Below are 13,575 nucleotides of genomic sequence, written 5' to 3' on the forward strand. Positions count from 1 at the left end.
GTCCATAGTGGATTTAACATAATAGTGTGAGAGTCCAGTCCATAGTGGATCTAACATAATAGTGAGAGTCCAGTTCATAGTGGATCTAATATAATAGTGTGAGAGTCCAGTCCATAGTGGATCTAACATAATAGTGAGAGTCCAGTTCATAGTGGATCTAACATAATAGTGTGAGAGTCCAGTCCATAGTGGATCTAACATAATAGTGAAAGTCCAGTTCATAGTGGATCTAACATAATAGTGAAAGTCCAGTCCAGAGTGGATCTAACATAATAGTGAGAGTCCAGTCCATAGTGGATCAAACATAATAGTGAGAGTCCAGTCCACAGTGGATCTAACACAATAGTGAAAGTCCAGTCCATAGTGGATCTAACATAATAGTGAGAGTCCAGTCCATAGTGGGGCCGGCAGGAGACCATCCCGAGCGGGGACATGTCACCACCCTGTGTCCTGACTTTGGACAGCTAGCGCTTCTAATTATAGCTAAATTAACTATAATTTGGTGTAAAACATATCTGTCTTTGAGCTCAATGTTTCTGTGTCTTGTCCCTTCAAATGAAGACTAAACTAAACTTGGAAGTGGCTTCGTACTGTGGAGGGACGTTAGCCACTAGCAAGGGGGCGTCCTTTCGCTTGCCGCAGTCGTACGGTAATACAGTAAATCCCCTCAAAATATGTCAACTTTAATTTCCCAGTACCATAATTGGTTATTTCCCACCCGTCAGCGCAGCTGCTACTCCACCCTGCTGACTAGCGGCCTGCAACTCTGCTCCAACCAGACATTCCACCGGGCAGTCATCAACATTGCTGAGGCTAGGTGACTGAGACCATTGTCTGCCGGCCGGCTGTAAATACCTCAGACCCTTCCTTTCCCGTACCCCCGACCTCTTTTTCCAATCTCACAACTCCCGGCGTCAGACACAAAAGAGGAACTGTCCAAAACCGAGCAATAAAGTCCCACGTGGGGCCCGTCACGCTAAGTAGAGTCGGAAGAATAGAGCGGAGGGCGGTAAGCGCAACGACCTTGCCCCGTGCTCGGCGTGCGCCGTGATCCGTGCGCGCGCCCGCGCCGACTTATCCGTGATTACTAATGCTGTGATCAGTGGCGAGTGACAGTCGGCCGCCCTGCAGGCAGCTGTCATCTCAACAACACCCGGGGATCAAAGGCAGAGGAGGCTGCGGCGTGACGCCCCCCCCCCCCCCCCCCAACCCCCCGATTCATCGTCATAACCCCGTGTGCTTTTTCGAAACACGCCGAGGTATGGACCGAAGACAAGGAAGGGCCATCTCCAAGATTATCTGCATGACTCCCCCGGCACAATGAAATTTTGATGAGCCTCAGGATGAACTCCGTACTCCGAGAGGAGAAAGAACCAGAGGGTTTTTTGGTTGTTTTTTTTCACAGCTACGGACTAGCAGGGCTCTGCGCTAATGCAGTATTAATCCGGCAGTCATGTTTGGACGCCCAACAAAAGCATGCAAATATTGTAATCCCCAGTCCTTATTGTTAGACAATCTACCACATGCAATAAAATACACTTCAGTTTTTAGGGAGCTCAGTCCAACCCAGACCTGGGCACAATGCGGGCCATCCATCTACTTCCCCTAATCCGAGGTCGGGAAGCCCAGACTTCCCTCTCCCCAGCCACTTCGTGCAGCTCCTTCCAGGGGATCCCGAGGCGTTCCCAGGCCAGCCGGGTGAGATAGTCTTCCCAACAGGTCCTGGGTCTTCCCCGTAGCCTCCTACCGGTCTGACTTGCCCTAAACACCTCCCTAGGGGGGCGTTCGGGTGGCATCCTGACCAGATGCCCGAACCACTTCATCTGGCTCCTCTTGTTTACTTTGAGCTCCCACCGGATGGCAGAGCTTCTCACCCTAAGGGAGAACCCCAGAAACTCAATTGGGCCGCTTGTACCCGCGATCTTGTACTTTCGGTCATGACCCAAAGCTCATGACCATAGGTGAGGATGGGAACGTAGATCGATCGGAAAAATTGAGAGCTCCTTCTTCGCCACAACGGATTGATACAGCGTCCGCAATACTGAAGACGCCGCAGAGATCCGCCTGTCTTCCCTCACTCGTGAACAAGACTCCGAGGTACTTGAACTCCTCCACTTGGGGCAGGGTCTCCTCCCCAACCCAGAGATGTCACTCCACCCTTTTCCGGGCGAGAACCATGGACTCTGACCTGGAGGTGCTGATTCTCATCCCAGTCGCTTCACACTCGGCTTAGAACCGATCCAGAACCACCTCACCTGGTTCCTCTCCATGTGGAGGAGCAGAGGCTTTACTTTGAGCTCCTCACCCTATCTCTAAGGAAGAACCCCAGAAACTCATTTGGGCCGCTTGTACCCGTGATCTTGTCCTTTCGGTCATAACCCAAAGCTCATGACCATAGGTGAGGATGGGAACGTAGATCAACCGGTAAATTGAGAGCTTTGCCTTCCGGCTCAGCTCCTTCTTCGCCACAACGGATCGATACAGCGTCCTCAATACTGAAGACGCCGCACCGATCCGCCTGTCTTCCCTCACTCGTGAACAAGACTCCGAGGTACTTGAACTCCTCCACTTGGGGCAGGGTCTCCTCCCCAACCCAGAGATGTCACTCCACCCTTTTCCGGGCGAGAACCATGGACTCTGACCTGGAGGTGCTGATTCTCATCCCAGTCGCTTCACACTCGGCTGAGAACTGATCCAGAACCACCTCACCTGGCTCCTCTCCATGTGGAGGAGCAGAGGCTTTACTTTGAGCTCCTCCCGGATGGCAGAGCTTCTCACCCTATCTCTAAGGGAGAGACCCAAACTCATTTGGTCCGCTTGTACCCGTGATCTTATCCTTTCGGTCATAACCCAAAGCTCATGACCATAGGTGAGGATGGGAACGTAGATCGACCGGTAAATTGAGAGCTTTGCCTTCCGGCTCAGCTCCTTCTTCGCCACAACGGATCGATACAGCGTCCGCAATACTGAAGACCCCGCAGAGATCCGCCTGTCTTCCCTCACTCGTGAACAAGACCCTCAGGTATTTGAACTCCTCCACTTGGGGCAGGGTCTCCTCCCCAACCCAGAGATGTCACTCCACCCTTTTCTGGGCGAGAACCATGGACTCTGACCTGGAGGTGCTGATTCTCATCCCAGTCGCTTCACACTCGGCTTAGAACCGATCCAGAACCACCTCACTTGGTTCCTCTCCATGTGGAGGAGCAGAGGCTTTACTTTGAGCTCCTCACCCTATCTCTAAGGGAGAGACCCGCCACCCGGTGGAGGAAACTCATTTTGCCCGCTTGTACCCGTGATCTTATCCTTTTGGTCATGACCCAAAGCTCATGACCATAGGTGAGGATGGGAACGTAGATCGACCGGTAAATTGAGAGCTTTGCCTTCCGGCTCAGCTCCTTCTTCACCACAACGGATCGGTACAACGTCCGTATTACTGAAGACGCCGCACCGATCCGCCTGTCGATCTCACCATCCACTCTTCCCTCACTCGTGAACAAGACTCCTAGGTACTTGAACTCCTCCACTTGGGGCAGGGTCTCCTCCCCAACCCGGAGATAGCACTCCACCCTTTTCCGGGCGAGAACCACGGACTCTGGACTTGGAGGTGCTGATTCCCATTCCGGTCGCTTCACACTCGGCTGCGAACCGATCCAGCGAGAGCTGAAGATCACGGTCAGATGAAGCCATCAGGACCACATCATCTGCAAAAAGCAGAGACCTAATCCTGCGGTCACCAAACCGGAACCCCTCAACGCCTTGACTGTGCCTAGAAATTCTGTCCATAGGAGTAATAAACAGAGTCAGTGACAAAGGACAGTCTTGGCGGAGTCCAACCCTCACTGGAATCGGGTCCGACTTACCGCCGGCAATGCGGACCAAGCTCTGGCACTGATCATACAGGGAGCGGACCGCCATAATCAGACAGTCCGATACCCCATACTCTCTGAGCACTCCCCAGAGGACTCCCCGGGGTACACGGTCCAATGCCTTCTCCAAATCTGGTTGGGCAAACTCCCATGCACCCTCAAGAACCCTGCCGAGAGTATAGACCTGGTCCACAGTTCCACGACCGGGACAAAAACCACACAGTTCCTCTTGAATCTGAGAATGGACTATCCGGCGTAGCCTCCTCTCCAGTACACCGGATTAGTGGATCTAACATAATAGTGAGAGTCCAGTCCATAGTGGATCTAACATAATAGTGAGAGTCCAGTCCATAGTGGATCTAACATAATAGTGTGAGAGTCCAGTCCATAGTGGATCTAACATAATAGTGAGAGAGTCTAGTCCATAGTGGATCCTACATAATAGTGAGAGTCAAGTCCATAGTGGATCTAACATAATATTTTGAGAGTCCAGTCCATAGTGGATCTAGTTAATAGTGTGAAAGTCCAGTCCATAGTGGATCCAACATAAAAGTAGGGTCAAGTCCATAGTGGATCTGACATAATAGTGTGAGCGTCCAGTCCATAGTGGATCTAACATAATAGTGAGAGTCCAGTCCATAGTGGATCTGACATAATAGTGAGAGTCAAGTCCATAGTGGATCTGACATAATAGTGAGAGTCCAGTCCATAGTGGATCTAACATAATAGTGAGAGTCCAGTCCATAGTGGATTTAACATAATAATGAGAGTCCAGTCCATAGTGGATCTAACATAATAGTGAGAGTCCAGTCCGTAGTGGATCTAACATAATAGTGTGAGAGTCCAGTCCATAGTGGATCTAACATAATAGTGTGAGAGTCCAGTCCATAGTGGATCCAACATAATAGTGAGAGTCAAGTCCATAGGGGACCTAGCATAATATTTTTAGAGTCCAGTCCATAGTGGATCTAGTTAATAGTGTGAAAGTCCAGTCCATAGTGGATCTAACATAATAGTGAGTGTCCAGTCCATAGTGGATCCAACATAATAGCGAGAGTCCAGTCCATAGTGGATTTAACATAATAATGAGAGTCCAGTCCATAGTGGATCTAACATAAAAGTGAGAGTCCAGTCCGTAGTGGATCTAACATAAAAGTGAGAGTCCAGTCCATAGTGGATCTAACATAATAGTGAGAGAGTCTAGTCCATAATGGATCTTACATAATAGTGAGAGTCCAGTCCATAGTGGATCTAACATAATAGTGAGAGTCAAGTCCATAATGGATCTGACATAATAGTGTTAGAGTCCATCAGGAGTAGCCGGATGAGGTGGTTCGGGCATCTGGTCAGGATGCCACCTGAACGCCTCATTAGGGAGGTGTTTAGGGCACGGGGAAGACCCAGGACACGTTGGGAAGACTATGCCTCCTGGCTGGCCTGTGAACGCCTTGGAATCCCCCGGGAAGAGCTGGACGAAGTGGCTTGGGAAAAGGGGAGTCTGGGCTTCCCTGCTTAGGCTGCTGCCCCCGCGACCCGACCTCGGAAAAGCGGAAGTAGATGGATGGATAAATAGATATTTTTTTCAATAAATCAAGTTGTTTTTTCCCCCACGTTTCATGGTCATGAACGCACTTCCATAAATCAAACGAAACATTTCGTTTGTGTTAATAATTAGGAGACTCGTTAAGAAACCATCTGGAGCAGAATATTACAGTATTTGCCTCACAGGCGGCGACGCTGAGGATTGATAATTTGTCGCACTTCATTACGTCGCCGCCGTCATTAAAGACCAACCGAGTTTAAAAAAACGTCGTAATTTACCTCCGGGAAAGCCTTCCCAGATCTCCAGCCGGTCGTAGCGGCAGAAGACTCCGGCGGGCGGCGTGGGGTCCGGCTCCAGCTCGAAGCTCTCGAACTCCAGGACGATTTCGGACATGCGGGGTGCGAAGATCATGAAGGTGCAGTCCAGGTTGTTGGGGTACTTCTCCGGGAAGCCCGGGGACTTGATGACGCCGCCGTTGGCCGTGAAGTTCCTTGAGCATTCGGGACCTGCGGGCCAGAAGGTGCCAGATGGTCAACTTGGACGAATTACGGTACCATACTATGTTTGAAAAGGGGCATTGCTGGTTTTATGAGTAGAGGAGCATGTTCGGCAGTACACGTGCACAGAGTACTTACAAGCAGACACAGTGTGTAGACAGAAAAGGGAGAAGGGACACAGTTTGGTGTGAAAAGTAAAGATAAAGGTGAAGTTATAACACTGACACACCCTCAGGAAGAGCTGCTTTAAGACATGGCTAACAGTAAAGTATGTTTATTCCAAGTACAATTATCACTGGAGGACGAGGAATAGCTAAACATGCTTAACTACACACAGTAGGAGGATACAATAGCTCACTTTCATAATGTAAACAAACGTCTACACCTGACATCCACTGTAATGATACCAACCACAGGAGCGTATCTCGTCGATACTACTATGATTACATCGATATTTCTTATCATCACAAAATATTGTTTCCTTTTTTTAAAATTCGTATTATGTTTATAAACTCATTAAATATGTCCCTGGACACGAGGACTTTGAATATGACCAATGTATGATCCTGTAACTACTTGGTATCGGATCAATACCTAAATGTGTGGTATCATCCAAAACTAATGTAAAGTATCAAAGATGAGAAGAATGAGTGATTATTATGTGGGGGACCATAGTGGATCTAACATAATAGTGAGAGTCCAGTCCATAGTGGATCTAACATAATAGTGAGAGAGTCCAGTCCATAGTGGATCTAACATACTAGTGTGAGAGTCCAGTCCATAGTGGATCTAACATAATAGTGAGAGTCCAGTCCATAGTGGATCTAACATACTAGTGTGAGAGTCCAGTCCATAGTGGATCTAACATAATAGTGAGAGTCCAGTCCATAGTGGATCTAACATAATAGTGTGAGAGTCCAGTCCATAGTGGATCTAACATAATAGTGTGAGAGTCCAGTCCATAGTGGATCTAACTTAATAGTGAGAGTCCAGTCCATAGTGGATCTAACATAATAGTGAGAGAGTCCAGTCCATAGTGGATCTAACATAATAGTGTGAGAGTCCAGACCATAGTGGATCTAACATAATAGTGTGAGAGTCCAGTCCATTGTGGATCTAACATAATAGTGAGAGTCCAGTCCATAGTGGATCTAAAATAATAGTGTGAGAGTCCAGTCCATTGTGGATCTAACATAATAGTGAGAGTCCAGTCCATAGTGGATCTAACATAATAGTGTGAGAGTCCAGTCCATAGTGGATCTAACATAATAGTGTGAGAGTCCAGTCCATAGTGGATCTAACTTAATAGTGAGAGTCCAGTCCATAGTGGATCTAACATAATAGTGAGAGAGTCCAGTCCATAGTGGATCTAACATAATAGTGAGAGTCCAGTCCATAGTGGATCTAACATAATAGTGAGAGAGTCCAGTCCATAGTGGATCTAACATAATAGTGTGAGAGTCCAGTCCATAGTGGATCTAACATAATAGTGTGAGAGTCCAGTCCATAGTGGATCTAACATAATAGTGTGAGAGTCCAGTCCATAGTGGATCTAACTTAATAGTGAGAGTCCAGTCCATAGTGGATCTAACATAATAGTGTGAGAGTCCAGTCCATAGTGGATCTAACATAATAGTGTGAGAGTCCAGTCCATAGTGGATCTAACATAATAGTGTGAGAGTCCAGTCCATAGTGGATCTAACATAATATTGTGAGAGTCCAGTCCATAGTGGATCTAACATAATAGTGTGAGAGTCCAGTCCATAGTGGATCTAACATAATAGTGTGAGAGTCCAGTCCATAGTGGATCTAACATAAGAGTGAGAATCCAGTCCATAGTGGATCCAACATAATAGTGAGAGTCCAGTCCATAGGGGATCTAACATAATAGTGTGAGAGTCCAGTCCATAGTGGATCTAACATAATATTGTGAGAGTCCAGACCATAGTGGATCTAACATAATAGTGAGAGAGTCCAGTCCATAGTGGATCTAACATAATAGTGTGAGAGTCCAGTCCATAGTGGATCTAACATAATAGTGTGAGAGTCCAGTCCATAGTGGATCTAACATAATAGTGTGAGAGTCCAGTCCATAGTGGATCTAACTTAATAGTGAGAGTCCAGTCCATAGTGGATCTAACATAATAGTGAGAGAGTCCAGTCCATAGTGGATCTAACATAATAGTGTGAGAGTCCAGTCCATAGTGGATCTAACATAATAGTGTGAGAGTCCAGTCCATAGTGGATCTAACATAATATTGTGAGAGTCCAGTCCATAGTGGATCTAACATAATAGTGTGAGAGTCCAGTCCAGAGTGGATCTAACATAATAGTGTGAGAGTCCAGTCCATAGTGGATCTAACATAAGAGTGAGAATCCAGTCCATAGTGGATCCAACATAATAGTGAGAGTCCAGTCCATAGGGGATCCAACATAATAGTGTGAGTCCAGTCCATAGTGGATCTAACATAATAGTGAGAGAGTCCAGTCCATAGTGGATCTAACATAATAGTGAGAGTCCAGTCCATAGTGGATCTAACATAATAGTGTGAGTCCAGTCCATAGTGGATCTAACATAATAGTGTGAGTCCAGTCCATAGTGGATCTAACATAATAGTGAGAGAGTCCAGTCCATAGTGGATCTAACATAATAGTGTGAGAGTCCAGTCCATAGTGGATCTAACTTAATAGTGAGAGTCCAGTCCATAGTGGATCTAACATAATAGTGAGAGAGTCCAGTCCATAGTGGATCTAACATAATAGTGTGAGAGTCCAGTCCATAGTGGATCTAACATAATAGTGTGAGAGTCCAGTCCATAGTGGATCTAACATAATAGTGTGAGAGTCCAGTCCATAGTGGATCTAACATAATAGTGAGAGTCCAGTCCATAGTGGATCCAACATAATAGTGAGAGTCAAGTCCATAGTGGATCCAACATAATAATGAGAGTCCAGTCCATAGTGGATCTAACATAATAGTGAGAGTCCAGTCCATAGTGGATCTAACATAATAGTGAGAGTCCAGTCCATAGTGGATCTAACATTATAGTGAGAGTCCAGTCCATAGTGGATCTAACGTAATAGTGAGAGTCCAGTCCATAGTGGATCTAATGTAATAGTGAGAGTCAAGTCCATAGTGGATCTAATGTAATAGTGAGAGTCAAGTCCATAGTGGATCTAACATAATAGTGAGAGTCAAGTCCATAGTGGATCTAACATAATAGTGAGAGTCAAGTCCATAGTGGACCTAGCATAATATTTTTAGAGTCCAGTCCATAGTGGATCTAACATAATAGCGAGAGTTCAGTCCATCGTGGATTTCACATAATAGTGAGAGTCAAGTCCATAGTGGACCTAGCATAATATTTTTAGAGTCCAGTCCATAGTGGATCTAACATAATAGCGAGAGTTCAGTCCATAGTGGATCCAACATAATAGTGAGAGTCAAGTCCATAGTGGACCTAGCATAATATTTTTAGAGCCCAGTCCATAGTGGATCTAGTTAATAGTGTGAAAGTCCAGTCCATAGTGGATCTAACATAATAGTGTGAGAGTCCAGTCCATAGTGGATCTAACATAATAGCGAGAGTTCAGTCCATCGTGGATTTAACATAATAGTGAGAGTCCAGTCCATAGTGGATCCAACATAATAGTGAGAGTCAAGTCCATAGTGGACCAAGCATAATATTTTTAGAGTCCAGTCCATAGTGGATCTAGTTAATAGTGTGAAAGTCCAGTCCATAGTGGATCCAACATAATAGTGAGAGTCAAGTCCATAGTGGATCTAACATAATAGTGAGAGTCAAGTCCATAGTGGATCTAACATAATAGTGAGAGTCCAGTCCATAGTGGATCTAACATAATAGCGAGAGTCAAGTCCATAGTGGACCTAGCATAATATTTTTAGAGTCCAGTCCATAGTGGATCTAGTTAATAGTGTGAAAGTCCAGTCCATAGTGGATCTAACATAATAGTAAGAGTCCAGTCCATAGTGGATCTAACATAATAGTGAGAGTCAAGTCCATAGTGGATCTAACATAATAGTGAGAGTCAAGTCCATAGTGGATCTAACATAATAGTGAGAGTCCAGTCCATAGTGGATCTAACATACTAGTGAGAGTTCAGTCCATAGTGGATCTGATATAATAGGGAGAGTCCAGTCCATAGTGGATCTAACATAATAGTGTGAGAGTCCAGTCCATAGTGGATCTAACATAATATTTTTAGAGTCCAGTCCATAGTGGATCTAGTTAATAGTGTGAAAGTCCAGTCCATAGTGGATCTAACATAATAGTGTGAGAGTCCAGTCCATAGTGGATCTAACATAATAGTGAGAGTCCAGTCCATAGTGGATCTAACATAATAGTGAGAGTCAAGTCCATAGTGGATCTAACATAATAGTGAGAGTCCAGTCCATAGTGGATCTAACATAATAGTGTGAGAGTCCAATCCATAGTGGATCCAACATAATAGTGAGAGTCAAGTCCATAGTGGATCTAACAAAATAGTGAGAGTCAAGTCAATAGTGGATCTAACATAATAGTGAGAGCCCAGTCCATAGTGGATCTAATATAATAGTGAGAGTCCAGTCCATAGTGGATCTAACATAATAGTGAGAGTCCAGTCCATAGTGGATCTAACATAATAGTGAGAGTCCAGTCCATAGTGGATCTAATATAATAGTGAGAGTCCAGTCCATAGTGGATCTAATATAATAGTGAGAGTCCAGTCCATAGTGGATCTAACATAATAGTGAGAGTCAAGTCCATAGTGGATCTAACATAATAGTGAGAGTCCAGTCCATAGTGGATCTAACATAATAGTGTGAGAGTCCAATCCATAGTGGATCCAACATAATAGTGAGAGTCAAGTCCATAGTGGATCTAACAAAATAGTGAGAGTCAAGTCAATAGTGGATCTAACATAATAGTGTGAGAGTCCAATCCATAGTGGATCCAACATAATAGTGAGAGTCAAGTCCATAGTGGATCTAACATAATAGTGAGAGTCAAGTCCATAGTGGATCTAACATAATAGTGAGAGTCCAGTCCATAGTGGATCTAACATAATAGTGAGAGTCAAGTCCATAGTGGATCTAACATAATAGTGAGAGTCCAGTCCATAGTGGATCTAACATAATAGCGAGAGTCAAGTCCATAGTGGACCTAGCATAATATTTTTAGAGTCCAGTCCATAGTGGATCTAGTTAATAGTGTGAAAGTCCAGTCCATAGTGGATCTAACATAATAGTAAGAGTCCAGTCCATAGTGGATCTAACATAATAGTGAGAGTCAAGTCCATAGTGGATCTAACATAATAGTGAGAGTCAAGTCCATAGTGGATCTAACATAATAGTGAGAGTCCAGTCCATAGTGGATCTAACATACTAGTGAGAGTTCAGTCCATAGTGGATCTGATATAATAGGGAGAGTCCAGTCCATAGTGGATCTAACATAATAGTGTGAGAGTCCAGTCCATAGTGGATCTAACATAATATTTTTAGAGTCCAGTCCATAGTGGATCTAGTTAATAGTGTGAAAGTCCAGTCCATAGTGGATCTAACATAATAGTGTGAGAGTCCAGTCCATAGTGGATCTAACATAATAGTGAGAGTCCAGTCCATAGTGGATCTAACATAATAGTGAGAGTCAAGTCCATAGTGGATCTAACATAATAGTGAGAGTCCAGTCCATAGTGGATCTAACATAATAGTGTGAGAGTCCAATCCATAGTGGATCCAACATAATAGTGAGAGTCAAGTCCATAGTGGATCTAACAAAATAGTGAGAGTCAAGTCAATAGTGGATCTAACATAATAGTGAGAGCCCAGTCCATAGTGGATCTAATATAATAGTGAGAGTCCAGTCCATAGTGGATCTAACATAATAGTGAGAGTCCAGTCCATAGTGGATCTAACATAATAGTGAGAGTCCAGTCCATAGTGGATCTAATATAATAGTGAGAGTCCAGTCCATAGTGGATCTAATATAATAGTGAGAGTCCAGTCCATAGTGGATCTAACATAATAGTGAGAGTCAAGTCCATAGTGGATCTAACATAATAGTGAGAGTCCAGTCCATAGTGGATCTAACATAATAGTGTGAGAGTCCAATCCATAGTGGATCCAACATAATAGTGAGAGTCAAGTCCATAGTGGATCTAACAAAATAGTGAGAGTCAAGTCAATAGTGGATCTAACATAATAGTGTGAGAGTCCAATCCATAGTGGATCCAACATAATAGTGAGAGTCAAGTCCATAGTGGATCTAACATAATAGTGAGAGTCAAGTCCATAGTGGATCTAACATAATAGTGAGAGTCCAGTCCATAGTGGATCTAACATAATAGTGAGAGTCAAGTCCATAGTGGATCTAACATAATAGTGAGAGTCCAGTCCATAGTGGATCTAACATAATAGCGAGAGTCAAGTCCATAGTGGACCTAGCATAATATTTTTAGAGTCCAGTCCATAGTGGATCTAGTTAATAGTGTGAAAGTCCAGTCCATAGTGGATCTAACATAATAGTAAGAGTCCAGTCCATAGTGGATCTAACATAATAGTGAGAGTCAAGTCCATAGTGGATCTAACATAATAGTGAGAGTCAAGTCCATAGTGGATCTAACATAATAGTGAGAGTCCAGTCCATAGTGGATCTAACATACTAGTGAGAGTTCAGTCCATAGTGGATCTGATATAATAGGGAGAGTCCAGTCCATAGTGGATCTAACATAATAGTGTGAGAGTCCAGTCCATAGTGGATCTAACATAATATTTTTAGAGTCCAGTCCATAGTGGATCTAGTTAATAGTGTGAAAGTCCAGTCCATAGTGGATCTAACATAATAGTGTGAGAGTCCAGTCCATAGTGGATCTAACATAATAGTGAGAGTCCAGTCCATAGTGGATCTAACATAATAGTGAGAGTCAAGTCCATAGTGGATCTAACATAATAGTGAGAGTCCAGTCCATAGTGGATCTAACATAATAGTGTGAGAGTCCAATCCATAGTGGATCCAACATAATAGTGAGAGTCAAGTCCATAGTGGATCTAACAAAATAGTGAGAGTCAAGTCAATAGTGGATCTAACATAATAGTGTGAGAGTCCAATCCATAGTGGATCCAACATAATAGTGAGAGTCAAGTCCATAGTGGATCTAACATAATAGTGAGAGTCAAGTCCATAGTGGATCTAACATAATAGTGAGAGTCCAGTCCATAGTGGATCTAACATAATAGTGTGAAAGTATAGTCAATAGTGAGGCCAGCAGGAGATCATCTTGAGCAAAGACGTCCCCAACTGATGCACAGTTGAGTTGTCCACCCTGGGTCCCAACTTTGGTCAGCTAGCGCCTCATCTGCGGTCACCTAATCAGTCCGAAGTCCTCCCTTGCAGCGTCTTCAAAACCCTGGCAGTCATCTGCTAAGAAATATTGCATCATCATGCCTAAAAACCCCCTAAAATGAAGATAATAGTTGCGGAGAAAGCGACGTCAGATAAAAACGGTGCCGATTGGAAAGTTTTTCGAGCAGATGACAGCAGGCGTAGAAAGGCGGGAGACAAAAAGACGGTGGTGTGTCATCCCGGCCAATAATCAGGAGCAGCTATTAGCTGCAGAGGAACATCATCTCCCTGCTCGCCTGACAGCCTGCAGATGGAACTCAGCGAGA

At 44.6% G+C, this 13,575-nt stretch overlaps 1 protein-coding gene across 2 annotated transcripts in view; it reads right to left on the bottom strand.

The window, feature by feature from the left end:
- nrp1a (neuropilin 1a) overlaps window positions 1-13,575 on the bottom strand; it is a 165,087-nt gene that overhangs the window by 89,674 nt on the left and 61,838 nt on the right. For both annotated transcript variants that reach the window (XM_061922361.1, XM_061922360.1), the window contains exon 5: window positions 5,688-5,915. In XM_061922361.1, coding sequence (XP_061778345.1) covers window positions 5,688-5,915 — 228 coding nt within the window. The remainder of the gene's footprint in view (window positions 1-5,687; window positions 5,916-13,575) is intronic.

The sequence above is a fragment of the Nerophis ophidion genome, linkage group LG15 (assembly GCF_033978795.1).
Source record: "Nerophis ophidion isolate RoL-2023_Sa linkage group LG15, RoL_Noph_v1.0, whole genome shotgun sequence".
NCBI classification, from domain to species: domain Eukaryota; kingdom Metazoa; phylum Chordata; class Actinopteri; order Syngnathiformes; family Syngnathidae; genus Nerophis; species Nerophis ophidion.